Source organism: Toxotes jaculatrix, chromosome 22, assembly GCF_017976425.1.
Source record: "Toxotes jaculatrix isolate fToxJac2 chromosome 22, fToxJac2.pri, whole genome shotgun sequence".
NCBI classification, from domain to species: Eukaryota; Metazoa; Chordata; class Actinopteri; family Toxotidae; genus Toxotes; species Toxotes jaculatrix.
In genome coordinates, this window is record NC_054415.1 from 3,216,358 (window position 1) to 3,231,876 (window position 15,519).

The 15,519-nt window shown below is 41.5% G+C and overlaps 2 protein-coding genes across 2 annotated transcripts; one reads left to right on the forward strand and one right to left on the reverse strand.

The window, feature by feature from the left end:
* Positions 1-152: 152 nt before the first annotated feature.
* On the forward strand, positions 153-11,265 carry LOC121176235 (PARP1 binding protein). Its single transcript, XM_041030259.1, has 11 exons — positions 153-192; positions 501-656; positions 1,225-1,461; positions 1,586-1,687; positions 2,384-2,554; positions 2,702-2,856; positions 5,709-5,892; positions 6,030-6,211; positions 6,826-6,907; positions 9,885-10,068; positions 10,593-11,265. The coding sequence occupies exons 2-11, from the start codon at positions 507-509 to the stop codon at positions 10,916-10,918; spliced, it is 1,773 nt and encodes a 590-aa protein (XP_040886193.1). The 5' UTR covers positions 153-192; positions 501-506; the 3' UTR covers positions 10,919-11,265.
* Positions 11,266-11,550: 285 nt separating this feature from the next.
* Positions 11,551-13,695, reverse strand: pmch (pro-melanin-concentrating hormone). Its single transcript, XM_041030399.1, has 3 exons — positions 13,447-13,695; positions 11,775-11,916; positions 11,551-11,645 (listed from the first exon to the last, which is right to left on the reverse strand). The coding sequence occupies exons 1-3, from the start codon at positions 13,693-13,695 to the stop codon at positions 11,584-11,586; spliced, it is 453 nt and encodes a 150-aa protein (XP_040886333.1). The 3' UTR covers positions 11,551-11,583.
* Between the last annotated feature and the right edge of the window lie 1,824 nt (positions 13,696-15,519).

A 15,519-nucleotide genomic window follows, 5' to 3' on the forward strand; every position in this document is an offset into this window, starting at 1 on the left:
GTTCTATTATTTTACCCCGAATTTCAAACATAAAGTAAAAGGGATTTCTTTTTTTAAATCGAACAGCCCCCATTGTTATATACTGCAAGCTGATTGGCCATAAGACAGCAGACGTCACCAGCGATTTAAAATTTCAAAACAGCTGCATTTTGTCGAGGACGTGTGTTGTTGGAGGCTCCTACAGTAGAAGAGGTTTGCTCGATTACATTAAAATTGTTTGTGACTTACTGTATCCAAATAATGAGCAAATTCTTAGTTGTGTGTATGCACGAATAAAATATACAGAGTGGTAATTTTTAAATAAACTGATTGTAAGTTAACTCAGAGGCATTTCCTTTCGAGGAAAATGGAAATAACATATTTACAACTAGGCTATAGAGTTCTTTGAAATTGACTTGGAAGTCGGCCTTCAAAGTAACCTTTCTATCATTGTGTCATTGTTCTATCAACCCATATTTTCACAAATTTTCAAAAATAATTTTCCTTTTGTGCTGTTTTAGGGAACAATGGAGGCTTTCGGAGACCGTCTGAAGCTGATGGTGAAAACCTTCAGGAGAGAGTCCCACAGGGTTTTACACTCTGAGAGGACAACCATCCATGGAGCTGATGGCATGCTTACAGTGCTTCAGCTGGCCATGGCAGAAGTGAATAAACAGGTAACGGTTAATTCCTTTAATTCAAACCACCTTCTATTCAGTTAAATTCAAAATACTTTATTTGCCTCTCAAGGAGCAATTATAGGCAAAAAGCTTGCACACGCAAATGCGCACAAACAGTTAATTCACACATTAAAAACTACACACATTTATAAATGCAATTATAATTTTAGAGCTCGTTAACATGTGATTGGCTCTAATCCTTCTGACAAAAGGATGTAAACCAGCAAATTAATATCAAAATATTAAAGTCAAAATATTTTTAATTAAAAGGAATAAAGCGCTGAAAACATTAGCAGCAGTGTTCCTGCTGTAAGTCATGTGGTCGCCCAAATGCAGGGGAATACGAGTCCAATTCACATCATCATCGTGGCATAGTTCAATTGAACCATCAGACTGACTGTCATCACGTCTATAACTGATGACATTACCTCGGGTTTCCGACTGAGACCGCTCATGGCCCATTTTTGGACTGTTGGAGAAGGTCTTTCTGCTTTTGAACTGATTGGTTCCAGGCTGTCAGTAATTATGGCTGCTGCCTTAACTGTTTTCTCTCTTCCTGTGACAGCATGGTGGAGAGTTCAAAGTGGCTCTGAGTGATGTCCTGATGGCCTGGAAACACTTACTGTTAGGCAAACTTCACCTGCCACCCCCAAACTTTGCACGCTTGGAGAACTATGATCTCATCCTGGAGACATATGAATCCTTCCTGAAACGCTCCAACACCGTGGACCTGGTTGATATCCTCTCCATGTACAAACAGCTGAGACTGGTGGACTCCGGTCCAGAGGAGCCTGTGAGCCCGGTGAGCAGGACCTGGTTGAAATCAGACTGATGATGCTGATTGCGGATGGTCAGATTGGCTACTGAGTTAGAGATAAGACCAATTAATTTATCTCTCTGATATTTTTTTTTATTCTTTTGCCAAGATCGAGTTGTTTGAGTTCCTGTCAGGCAACATGGACTCAGAGTTGCCAGAGCCCTCAGTCCCGTCAACACCCTCTAGTACAGACAGGCCCTGCAGCTCACAGGTAGGCCCCGTCCTGCTTTCGTGCATGAATAAAAGGTGAAACTTATTTCATAAACTCCCAAAAGAAATCCCCTATTTCCACTTTACCTTCTACCCTGATATAAAGTGTTTTTAGTAATATGAAATGCTTTTTTCTCCTGCTGGCAATAATCCATGCATTTACTTTTCCAGTCTTCGGCTTAATTTCTGTCTGGAATCCATCCTGTTCTTATTGACAGGAACTCTATATCATATCACTCAGATTTAAGAGTGCAATGTGAATTCTATTACCAAGCAGATGTTTAAAACACAACACAATGTGGGGCTGGACAAGTGCTTCTGTAACACAGTCTCTCTCCTCCACTCTTCTGTCACTTGCAAATTTATGAGTTTTTAGTGGAGGCTTGCTGCTGCACTACCAGTTAGGGTGATGTAATTTTTGGAGTTTAATACAGGCTGTCAGTTGCTGTTTTTAGCGGTTTTACTAAGGGCAATAAAGCTACTGTCCCTTTTGGTAGTTGATAAACACAACCTGGACTGGCCAGAAGTTTTAGCGTAGGAATACTCTGACACTTTGGGAAATGTATTTTTTTCGCTTTCTGGTGAAGAGATGCACGAGAGAAGCCTTATATTAAAGTGACAGATAAAACAGTGGCATTAATTTTTCCATCAAGTCTCTGGATTGTGACTTGATGTGTATTCTCTGTATTATTAACAGGTGAAAACGGCAGTGAGAAGGGTTTTCTTCTCCTATCTGAACTTGCTCGTGAACACCAAGAACGACATGGCCTTGGCACTAACCCTCGACGTCCCCAGTCGCACACTTGGACGACAGGCATTTACCGACATCAAGCATGCTGCACACAACAGCAACACGTCTCTCTTCTTGGTGAGAAACATCCACACTCAGCATGTTCTCTGGCTTTAGCAATGATGTATTCGTACATTACATAACAAGTAAACCAAAACTATGACTTTATAAATTGGACTCATCCTCTCTGGTGCAACATTTAGGTCTTTTTCATGCTTTTTGTAGGCTGTGACATCTTTTGTGAGGGCCATCCAGCTCGGAGGAAAGGGCTACGCTCCAGCTGAGTCTGACCCACTGAGGAAACATGTCAAAGGCCTGTCTGACTTTGTCCAGTTTCTAGACAACCTGGAAGAAATACTGGGGGAGATTCCTGACCCAAGGTACACAATACAGCTTAATCCAGACTTCCACTTGCTCCCTGTCTTACTGTTGCTTTTGAGGTAATGCCTCTGCACTTGTGAAAGAATCAGCTGTAATTGTTGGGAGGCCTGTGATGTGCTCCATTCAGGACTGAACTGTGAATTCTTGACAGATTCCAGTTCAGTTTTTTACTTTGTAAAAGTGACATTGAGTTGCAATTCACTTTTTTCACAACAGGAGTCGAACTGAGCTATTTAAAACTGAGGGGATTATAAATGCATATTAAACTTTAAATACATTACAGGAGAAGTGGCCATTTAGCTTAGCTTAGCATAAAGACTGGAAACAGGGTGAAACAACACAAACAAAACTGACATTTTACTGACAGTCAACTGCATTAATGACTGTAACTGATACTAAGGACTTTACAATGCACCACATCTGATAGACAGAACTGCTGAAGTTCCAGTAAAAAAAAAAAAAAATGTTATGAGAGAGTCTGTAGTTGTAGAGATTTTGGATGGTCTCTACAGCTACAGTATTTGTTTGTGGCCCGGTTCCTATAGTATTTTGGAAGCTGTACATCAGTTTGTGTTTGAATCCAGACCAGATTAGAGAGCAACTTTGGAACGCCATGGAGCATGGAGGTTTCTAAGAACTCATCAAGACTGGTTAATCTGGTGAACCGAATGCTCGTACTAAAGCAGGAGACCATCAAGCCACTTAAAGCTGCTGCATTCTTCCTGTCTGTGCCATAGCCACACAAAATTTGTAAGCAAACCAAATTACAAAGGAATTTGGATTTTAAAGCTTCGGAAACTAACCCCAGTAAGCTTCCATATTTATGGCTGAATTTCAGATCAGGCTTTGGATACACAAGCAAAAATCAACTGTTTGTAGGATCAATTAATTCTTGGTTTTGTCCATTTTATATGATGGTTTAGAAAAAAAAAAACACAGACTTATCCTTTAAGTTTAGAACAATTGTTCCCTTTAGGCTTTTTAAATTGACAAATTGATACTGAAATAAAATCATCTTCATGGTTACAGCACTTTTTCCTTTAGCAGCCACATTGCATGATTAGGTATAAATCACTAATTTGTAGTAGATGACCCTGAACATGCCGGTATAAACAGTCTGCTGTCATTTTCCATTCCAGGTAATGCATACTTCTTACATGCTTTATGTAATTTATTGTGGCCTTATAGTACATTTCCAAAGAAATCACTCTGAACTGATGAGGGGAACACAGGGATTCCGAGAAAAGTCAAGTATGCGTCTGTATCTGGCAACGACTGAAGTCAAATGCAGTGAAACTCATGATTTATGATTGACTGGAATTTTCTTTGAATTGCTTTACTTCTTCCTGCAATTCAGGTTCAGGTTAAATTCCGCCTCTTCTCTGGTATGGCAGATTCAGTGGTCATTAATTGAATTAAGTTTCAGAATGTTGAACTGAGCTCAGCAGCTCTGAGTGGGGGCCCTGCTGCTGTTGTCTGTAGACATATTTACAGCTGGTGTATCGGCCTGGCAGGCACCTGTGCATTGAAACAACACCTGCGATCATGAAATCCACCTGTCCCACTGCAGCTTGTTATAATTTCCTTGAAATCCCTGTAATGACTCCCATCTAAGCTTCTCATGATAACACTTGGATTGCTAAAGCATGGTCATCTTGGCTACATCAAAGCCTGTCTTTGTTAAATAACTTGTTCCCTGTTTGGTTCGCTCACTTTGATGAATTATCATCAAACCTTGAGCTCCACAGATCATTCTCCATACCATTACAGATTATTTTGGATGTCGAGGCATTTGGCACCACAACAAAAGTGGTTATCAGAAATGATTTAGCCGTTCAATCATGTGAGGGCAGAGCTTTGAGGTGAAGCTGTTGAAGGCACCCTTTGTAGCAGTCCCAGTAGCGACGTTCGCTTCACTCGACCGAGCCATAACAACACATTGTGATGTTTGTGTAGTAGTGGATTCGACTCTCGCTGCTCTTCTGAGGGTTCTCAGTTCATGCAGGCTGATGAGAGCCCTCCACGTCTGATGAGACACTGATGAACTGGGCCAACATGTGTCTTTCAACAGGCAGTGCCTTTACGCTCTCAGTGGAGTACTGTATTTCCTCATACAAACACCTTCTATGGAGAGTTCAGGGCCCCTTGTTCAGTGAACATCTGTTTTCCCAAATGATTCTGTTACTGAGCCCGGCTCACTCACATCAGAGCTGGGTCAGGGTTGGACCACCGCCTCTCCACCTTACTGCGATCTTTTCTAACATGTTTTAGTGCACTTGACGGTTAGAAACCAGCAGAAGTGATATGTTGCTATGATTTTTGGACATGCAGCGCAGTCAGTGTGCGAGCACGGACAAAAATCCCACGAAACTTTAAGGAGGAAAATCCTTGAGTTTCTCTGCTGACAGTCCATCGGTGAGCACAGTGACAGTGTCCAGGGTGACTTTAACGGGAGATTTGAAGCATATTTTCTGCTTCATAACTGTTAACATTGGCAAAGCTGCACCGTAGTGAAATAAAGCTCCACTGGATGTTAACACCGAAACAATTACTCTGAGCCCTTAAAGTCAGTGTCCAATTAATTGAAAGTGAAGCCGCAGTATATCTTTTGAAGACATTCAGACTAAGGCCCTGGCTTTTCTGGGTTTTCAGTTTTAGGAGAGAGTTATTCATGTTGGCAAATATTGGCTGAACTTTTGAACACTATTAATTCCATCCAGATGAAAACCTGTGTGTGTGTTGCAGAAGAAGCATCTACTCCTTTCCAAAACAAATGCAGTTTTTTTTTCCTGCGGCACAATACAGCTCTCCCAGCAAATGCCAGTGTGAGTGTCACTGTGTTTAATTTCAGTGTATGTGGAGCCAGGCTGGTGACCGCCATCAGGGCCGCGCTGGTGAAGGGACGCAGCAGTGGAGACGCCTTGTATGCTGCAGCTGAAGAGACAACAGAGGAGCTGAAGGAGAGGATCTGTCAGATCCACCAGATCCAGAAACAGACTGCTAATGAAAGCGGGACAGGGATAAGCCCTGCAAGGGTAATTTATAACCTCTCCTCTTCACAGTCTTTCAGTAAAGTCCATACATCCATACAGAAGCCACTTCATCTTCTTTCACAGTCCACCATGTGAGCTGACAGTGCACTGATTGTAGCTGTTTTGCTCTTCCTCTCCAGCCGAAAGCTTACGCAGTGAATCACGCCACTGCGTACGGAGGTCGGGACACTGTGAAGGTGCTGATGGCACTGCTGGACGAAGAAGCCCTGGCTCCTCCGTGTCAGAACAAGGCAGACCTGCTGTCTGAGGAGCAGCCCGTCCTCAGTGGAGCTGAGGGAACATGTGTCCTCACGTTGTTCAGGTTGGTTACAGCATGCAGTAGAAACTGGGGTTTGACTGAAGTTACGTCCATTCTTTGCTTCCTGATGATGAATCCTGCTGACTTTGGTGATCCCCTGATGGTTATATTGATGATATAACACTAGTAAAAATATATATATATAAAGTTAGTATTTCACTATGAAAAAGTTATCAGATGGAGCTCTGAATTAGATTTGACCATTTTCACTACTACAATGATTCAGTCAGAGTCAGGGAAAGCCCCTGAAACAGCAATTAGACCAACATGAGACTCTACAACTCTCCACTGAAACCATATGGAGGAAAATCCTCCCACACCACACTGGAACAATTTCTCTGGTCAAACGTCTGAAATTAAAATAATAATATAAAAAATAGCCACTGGCTGTGGTTTCGGGGGGGGGGGGGGGGGGGGGGTGTGTGACATTGAATGGCTGATATCCAATTTGTTGTAAAAGCCAAGCATCAGCTCAGTTAGTGAAAACACTAACATGTTGCTTCGTTAAAGAGAGAGCAGTGTTTTTAGGCTTCTTGGTCAGTGTGACCATGTAACCTTCTAGCTCTTCTAATTTATAAACCTCTTGTCTTTGCTTTTCGTTGTGGCTCGCTCCTCAGATCCCCTGAAGTGTCTACTGGATGTTCTCCAGAACCCCTAAGGAACCGAGTCCAGAGCCGGCTAGACCTGCTCAAACCCAAGGTAACGTGGGCCCCTCCATCCAAGAGCCCCATATCCAAACCATCAGTTACTTCAAATTGAATCAGATGTACAAACATTGAAAATAATGTCTTTATATCCTGTAATTTCTCCCTGGTATTATATTATTTATTTGCTTAGCTGAAGCTCACATCTTAACTGACTTCCACCGTTCCCGTTTGCACAGCTGTGTTTTAGCTCTTAGTGCTGGTTTGAGGGTGCTGTTTAAATCCATGGCATAAAATGACTTATTCGTGGGGGATTCAAACCATTAACCAATCCTGATGTTTTCCTATTGTTAGGACAGAACCATTTGCTTACAGTGCACAATGTAACATACTGTATATCTGATATGACTGTCTCATCTTTCCTTCCTGGCTGTGAGCTCAGCTGTTATGGGACATTTTGGCAGATGCCCGTTAATTTAAAGACTTTACTGTTTGTGGGATCATGCAAATATTATTTTTATTTATTTACTTTTTTTTTTTTTTTTACAGTTTATGTTGCAGCCTTGTGCTTTTTCCAAATCAATTTGCATGTAAAACGCTACAATGAAAGAGCAAAAACAGAATTTTATAAAGTTTTGCTAAGTTATTGAAAAGGAGTCCAACAAAGTCACAGGAGTGAAATGCTAAATATCTTCTATACTGTTTTTATATATATAAAAAAGAAAAATACTGGCTGATATCAGAGTTTTAAAACTCCCCAATATCAGCATTGGCCTGGAAAGCAGGACTTTTGTGACAGAGTATTTTTACAGAGTGGTATTGTAACATTTACTTTAGTAAAGTATCTGAGTACTTTTTCCATCACTGCGTATACTTTACTGCTGCTGAGTCACCCCCAAAAATACAGACAAGACCAGCTTTAGGCTTTAAGGCAGGACTGATCTTTTAACATGAAGTAGCTCCACTGTGTGAACTCCTTTTGAACATGTATGCTAAACACATTTTGTGAAATGGCTCCTTTATTTGATTGCGCTAGCAGATGTCATTTTAGCTCCCCACAATCTGGCTGCCTTCCTGTTTGAGTGCGCTGTAATGGTCCCTGGGCAGCTCACCGCTTCCTGAACTCGGTGAGCGGAAGCTTTCTGCATCAATTTCACTTTGAAGATGCCATATCAGTCGCGTAACTCGACTAGCAAGGGAAACTTGAAAGGTTATTGTTTCCTGTTGTCTGCTGAATGACTTTATCCCAGACTTCTCCAGCAGTTTCATCATGCACTGACGTCAACTGGCACACACAGATATGGACAGATTTAGTTTCTGCTTTTGGGACGTTTCCAAATCTTTTCCTCAGTGCCACAGATGATCCAAACACAGAAAAAACTTTGAGTAAAGCTCTTAATGCCAATTCAGTGCTGCTCTTCTGCTATGTCAGAAATGATGTTTGTGAAAAAACACATTTGATTACATGAAAATACTGCGGAGTATACATTTACTTCCTGAGTGATTGTACTACGCTCTGGTGATAATCGTAATGGTGCACCTGTTACTCGTTCTCACTTCTTTCACCTGTGTGCGGGAACATATGTGAACAGTAACACAAAAGCAGCAGAAATTGCTCGCACCTGGTTTTGGAAGTGCTGTCAGGAATGCCTCGGTCAGGTGTCTCCAGCGTCGGTTCAGGCGGTACGCGGGGGTTATTTCAGGACAGCCGTCTTCTGAGGAATGAGGGCCGTCTGACCACACGGTGCCACGTTGGGCTCCCACCTGTTGTAATTGGATTAGATGTTCTCCGTCAGTCATGGTTTGGCTGTGTTCACTCTTCCATCCCCTCCCATTGTTTCTGGGGTGTTTCAGATATGTTTTATTAGCATGCAACAAGGACAGCATACATTTTTAGCTCCATTATTGAAGTGTGCCTCAGTCTTAGGGTTACTGTTGTTTTAGGTGCTCTTTTAAGAAGTTCTTTTGAAAAGCACAAAGGCTTTGATCCCTTTGTGCTTTACAGGCCCACCCAGCTTTGCTCGCTGTATTTTTTCCCTCAGATTTCTCCTCCCTACTGTGGCCCACTGGCCTGAAGGGTGAAATCCTTGGATTGTGATAATCCCAAGCAGGCGTAGATCAAACAGTGGATGAAAAGCTGTGGATCTGTGTGCCCCAGGGCCGAGATTGTAGTCTTCAGTATCACTCACTTTGTTATAACTAACTAGGTTGTCCAAAAAGGCTTTTTAATGAGGCACTGCACTACTGTCTTAGACATATGATTGTGATAAGACTGAAGACAACTGTTCCTACTGTTTACAGCGGTGTAAATTTGGGCTGATGCACGATTTGTAAGCCTTTGTCAATGACTAAGGCACTCACCAAATGTCTTGTGACATTTGGTGCTTCCTCCTCTCTTCTTGAAAGCCCCTGTTCTTCAAATTACAAACAGTGAGAGGAGTGTTTTGCTTCAAAATACCAACATAAAGACCACAGAGGCCAGAGGCAATGAGTCATTCCTACAGATCAACAACAGTGTCACCACTGATATTTTCGATTTTTAGTGAAATGTCTAGACCACTATAGGATGGATTATCTTGGACTTTGGTAGAGACATTCATGGTCCCTTGATGATGAATCTTAATGACCCGGGTAATCCCCTGAGTTTGAGATTTCTGGTTTTGAATGAAATGTCCTCACTGCAGACAAATCAAAATTTCAGTTTGTCTAATATGTTGGCTTATGACCAAACACTTGAAAGACTCATGACATTCCCACCAGCCTCAGCTGTACTTGTGTTTAGCGCTAATTAGCAAGTACAGTCTCACAGAGCAGCTCGCATGGCCATAAACATTTGGTGCTTCACTCTCTCTTGTTCAACAGTTGAAAATGTGCAGGAGTGGGAAAGCACTTACTGAAATTGTGGTGAGCAAAGGGGTTTTTGTTTCAAAACACCAAAGTAAAAGCCAGATTTTTTTTTTCAGCCATGTCACCATATCATATCAGCTAGATCAAAGTTGGGTTTTTTTTTTTTTTTCCCCTGTTTATTCCAGGCCACAGACAGAGTCATCCGATCCCAGTTTGCCTGCACATACAAAGATGATGATGAGCTGCCACTCAACCGTGTGCTGGAGTTCCCCAGCACCAGCCAGGTCCCGACCTGTGTGCACCCAGCACCTAAACTCAAAACCACCCCTGCAGTGGATGAGGAGAGCAGCTCTAGTGTGGAGGCCACAGGTACAGACTCAACCTTAATTTCTGGAAAGGCTACAGGTACTTTTTGTACTCTGCTCCATGCAGAGAAAATCTCAAAATGTCAACACAAGCCATGCAACGTTCTCTTTCTGCTGGGATATATTTCTGTTTCCTCTGACGCCACACAGCTGGACTGAGGCCCAGGCACACCTTCTCAGCTCCAGCCTTGAACCCTTCCCGGTCCCAGCCCTGGGACTGGTACTTACCATTAGCCATTAAACGAATCCCCATTCTATAAAACCTGCAAACCCCCACATCTGTAGTAAAAACCAAAAAACACACACACACACTCACACAGACCTTTTGCCCATTTCCCCTTCTGTCTTTTGTTCCGTGGGAATTCGGGTTTGGCTCCAACAGGTTACATGACAAATGTTAAATTTCAGCTTCATAGAATAAACACACAGCCTGCTTCGACTAGCAGCGAACGTCAGCAATTTCGTAACAACGTTTTCCTTTTTTTTTTCCCTACCAGGTTTTTCACACTTGCTTTTGTTTTGTTTCAGTCTTTCCAGCCAAGGTTACCTCTGAATGTCCAAATAAGGAGCAGAGTGGCACACAGCAGGGGACTGCTCTCGAGCCAAGAAGTGGAAATACCCAAATCAAGGGTGCAGGCCCTGGCAACAGAAAGAAAACTGGCATTCAGGTGCAGAGCAAGGGCAACAAAAGGAAGCAGGTGGATTCTGACCAACATGGAGGACCAGAGAATCAGCCTCCAGAGAAGAAACGGCCCACAAGCATCAAAGTACCTGGTAAGACTGTCAACAAGGCCACGAGTAAGAAGAAGCTGATAGCTGGACAAGGAAAGCTAACCAGCTTCTTCAGAGTTTAATCATCATTTGCACTAATGTCATGACAGTATATGGACTTTCTGTCAAATGGGGATCATCCAAAGTGAATGAGTGTTTTTCAGTTGTTTTCTCCGACTGATAATAATCGTTAATGCTGCTAATTATTGTTTTTGGTCTTATTTAATCTGTAGATTTTTTTTTTTTAATTAATCAACTAAAGGAAATGTTTGACATTTTGGGAAATATGATTATTTTCCTCATCTAACTGTTCCTTTATTCTTTAAGTCTATATAACGCTCCATTAATCTTTAAATCAAATGTTTGGAAAATTACTTAAATGATTCACCGACTATGAAACTTTTTTATTTTTCATTTTGACTAAACATTTCTGTACCTGATTAAGTGGAGCTGTTTTTATCTGTTAGGCTGTGTGGAAATTTGATTGGCTACAACATGAAAAGATCAATTTGGTCTGTAAATGTTGTTTCATCAAGACTTGTGGCTCGTAAATCATCCTGAAATGAGTTTCATCACCAGTTGTTTAATCTACCTGTAAAACTCCACAATGAAATCAACACTGTAAATATGGTGCAGACTTTTAATTTTTAATAAACTTTTATTTTGTTTTACATATTTGTGCGCTCTTATTTTCTACATGGAAATGAATTTCAGTGTAACACAAGAGGAAGAAATATTTACAGCACACTCAGGGGAGATTGCCAGCTTCCCAGCAGGGTCGGTACACTCTTCCTATCATACACCGCAGTACTAGAAGAAGGAAAGAAAGAAGAATCCAGCGCATTAGTCAAAATAAACGTCAAGGAATTTGAAATGGTTTAGTCTGATATACTAGGGAAATTCAACTTGCATAGAAACAGGTGTTTTCTAGATACTTACTGTCGAGATCAGTGTTTCTGCGTTCTATTTTCAAACTGTACTCGGCGGGAGTGTGGCTCAAGCTTCGGTCTGTGAGCAGAGGCAGGCGCCAGGTAAAGGCCGGGTTCAGCCCGCGAGTACTGTGTCCTTTCTGCCTCATGTCCTGAAACATAGTACGGATCAGTGATTACATGTGACACCATAAGATCACACACTTTCCCATACGCAAATTTGCAACAGCTTTCACAGATTATCCTTTCACGTGCAGCACAGGTGTTGGATCTGTCTTTTCCCAGCTGATCCAAGCCACAGGAACCCCAAACGGAAGAAATGTGGTTCCCCGTTTTTACTATATCACAGTGGCCCGTTTTCTTCCACAGCCCTGGTTCACCCTGATGGCTTTGTTCTCGCCATCACTGCTGCCTGTTCCCCATTACCACAGTGATAACCACCATGTTCATGACACACAGGAAACACAGCCGCCAGATAAACTCTTTACAAATAGCAGCCAAACGTTTGAGGAAGCACAGATACATCATCATTCTTCCCACTGTGATTCCAATAAATCTTTATAGGCTTGTGATCATTTGACCTTTTCAGCTAATAGTATTTCCCGGTTTTCCAACGCTGCAGTAAAAGATTTTCATAGATGTGTATGAAATATAGACTTAACAGTAGACACGAGGACGATGGCCAATTGAAGGGGGTCAAATGTTCAGGCACAGGATGGAGATAATGTGCTCTTTGTTGTTGTTGAACAATGGTTAGCTGAGGTTGTTTGTAGAAAGAAATCTCATACAGTGAATAGTTATGATGCATGACTGTCACTGGCAGGATAATACTAGCTGAACGACTGTAACTGGAGAAAAGCCAGACAGTTTACTTTGGATAAATGAACTGAGAATAATCCAAATAGCTGGTAAAACTGAATTAAATTAATTTTTTATGATCTAACAATGTAATGGCAAACACACATTTCTTACTTACCTCTTGTGGCATTAAGCCATAAAGTTTTGTTTTTTGAGATCTAGTGCTAGTTTGCAAAATAAGAATGGGGATCTACATGCAAAAGTCCTTGCATGAATAAAAAATGTAATTAAAGTGCTGTCCTGCTCATGTTTTTTTTTTCAACACTCTTCTACACAACTAACTAAGCATAGGCGGCATGTCTTTCCAGAATCACTGCCGTATCCACTGTAGTTTTCTTTAACAGTTCTCAAATGAACTGTTCTGTACCAAAGAAATACTGTAGTTTCTATGAAAGCTGCTCACATCATCTTCTGTGTATTATAACTGTTCCAAGGACACTATTTCTGGACAAAGCCGCAGTTGAATTTTTTTTAAAGGTCATTTTCCAAAGCTGCAACCACCGCCAATGAAATTCTAGTTACTTCCATTGTATTGGAATAGAGGCTGAAATCTAAGACACAAAAAAGCCTGGAAAAACAAACTAAAAGTATAAACTAGAGATTTGTAAGAAAATATGTTTTTTTGCCACTGGGTGAACAATTCCCACTTTCTAATAACTTGCCATTTATAAACTGTAAACTAAAGGAGTTTGAGAACAATAAAGAATCTATTCCTAATTCAAAAATCAATTTTAGGCCATTAATAAGAAGAAGGCAGTATTGGATCCCAATCATTTCAACCTCAAACTTCAAAAAGTCTTGAATAATTGTGATGTGTCACTTACCGAGACCATGATGATTTTAGGATTTCCATCCTCTTCCCTGAAGTTGTTGTCCAGCACAAGGCTTTGTTTGTACACGGGCGGCACCATGGCATGCTCAGCCATGGGTTCATCACCCAGTAATGAACCAAGGCCATCTTGTTCAGTTAGACCAGCTTCTACTTTAGTTGCAGGTATGGCTACAGTTACCGAGTGGCTGCTCAGCTCAGAGAACAGCACTAGGGTAAAGAGGACAGAGTAGACAGAGATCATTGTATCTACAGTATTTGATAAGACTGTGACCGATGTTGCCTCACCTAACGACTGTTGTGACAGGGCTCTCAGCTGCTTTATATACTGAGGGAGTGATTTCGCTTACAACTTATAATTATTGAGCATAAAAACATCACGTCTCCAGCAGGGGTGCATCCGTCTTAGGGGCCAAAGGTCACAACATGTTTAAAGGTCAGAGCACATGTGCTGTGATTCCATTAATGGGTGTTCTTTTTTAAAGAAAAAGGTAAATAGCTTTATTTTGTCTGTTTATAGATGTGATGAATTCAAATGGCCAAAAGGGGGGAATATAGTGGGCTGTAATTCCCTCTACATCACAGAGTGTGGTCAAGAAGATTCACAGGAGGTGAAAGGGCAGGAATTAATTGTGAATCTCTTCTCTCAAAATCCTCATGCTGAAATTAGCCCAGCAGGTGATAGGACAGAGACCCAATGAGTGGTCACAGTGAGTCCTTTTCTCTGAATGGCATCAGTGGCTGAGCTAAATCCCATGATGGGACACTGACAAAGGTCAGTAACACGTATGAAAACCTCCAAACTAAGACTAATACTGACAGGCTACAGAAGAGAATGATGAGTCATTTTAAAGGAATGGTTCAACATTTTGGGAAATATATCACAAAGCCTGGAGACAGATGGAAACAGCCAGCTCTGGTTTTATCCAAAGGTGATCAAATCAACCAAAATGCACCTCCAAATATCATTAATTAACATATCTTGTTAGTAGCCTCCTAGAGTCTTAAAGTCCCTGTACCAAACCAAGAAACAGCCTGGCACATAATCCTTTGTATAACCACCACCAACATGCAGTTTTTATTAGCCATGATAGCCTCATGGTTCTAGGGATGAAAATATCGATCTGTTGGCTGGCCCACCACTTTGGTCGACACTGAAATATCTCAACAACTACTGAAAGTCTTTTCCGGTCTAAAAATCAGTTCACAGCATAGACCATTACATAAATGCCACCATCTTGACTTTTGACAAGCAAATAGCGTAGGTTGTGGGATCCACTGTGGGATAGTTTGGGAACACTGCAGCAGCAGTTAGCCATTTCCCTTCACTGTCGTCTACATTTGGAGCAAATTAGCACCAAATGTAGACGGAGCGGTTACTTTGTTGGTTTGCAATTGTATTATCTTCCCAGCAAACTTATATAAAAGGGCTTTAAAATGTTACTTACAGTTCCGGTTTGGTCCTGGAGGAACACTCGGTGGCCTGAGAGAGTAAAAGCACGCGGTAGAGAAAGGCTTTGCTTGTTTCCAATGGCGCTCGCTACCCTTTAACACCTGAACAGTCCAACACGTGACTTCCTGTTTTACAAGCGGCGTAGCGGCTAACAGCTACACACCAAACTTCGGCTTTGCGCTGACACACACGCGCAAACATTCACCTGATCTGGTGAGATTAGATAAAGAAATGTTTGCTAAAGTCTTTACCTACAGATTCAGTTTTTTTTCTCTGCCTACACGAGCTCTCGATCCTTCCCGTGTCTGTCGCGAGCGGTTCTCTCCGAGTCGGCCCGCCCCCTGCTGCTAATTACAACAGGTGACCAATAAAACGAAAAGAGCTGAAACTAAAGGCGTATTACGTGTTTTTATTTTGGTGAAAGTCAACCTAAATTATTTATGATTAATCATCTTAATCACTCAGTGATCTTTTTTATTTTAAACCTAAATTGCTTTAGCGACCAGGAGAATTTCACTCTCATTTGCATAAAGTTTAAAGTTGCTCTGTTATTATTAAACAAAGTTTCACCTGTATTTCCAATCTTTCTGCTAAGCTAAGCTAACCACCTACTGG

Coding starts and splice junctions, on each gene's coding strand:
- LOC121176235 (XM_041030259.1), top strand. CDS start 507: ATGGAGGCTTTCGGAGACCGTCTGAAGCTGATGGTGAAAACCTTCAGG. Junction 1,462..1,585: donor CAGAGGAGCCTGTGAGCCCG/GTGAGCAGGACC, acceptor TCTTTTGCCAAG/ATCGAGTTGTTTGAGTTCCT. Junction 6,212..6,825: donor TGTGTCCTCACGTTGTTCAG/GTTGGTTACAGC, acceptor CTCGCTCCTCAG/ATCCCCTGAAGTGTCTACTG.
- pmch (XM_041030399.1), bottom strand. CDS start 13,695: ATGATCTCTGTCTACTCTGTCCTCTTTACCCTAGTGCTGTTCTCTGAG. Junction 11,917..13,446: donor CTAAAATCATCATGGTCTCG/GTAAGTGACACA, acceptor ACTATGTTTCAG/GACATGAGGCAGAAAGGACA. Junction 11,646..11,774: donor CAGAAACACTGATCTCGACA/GTAAGTATCTAG, acceptor TCCTTCTTCTAG/TACTGCGGTGTATGATAGGA.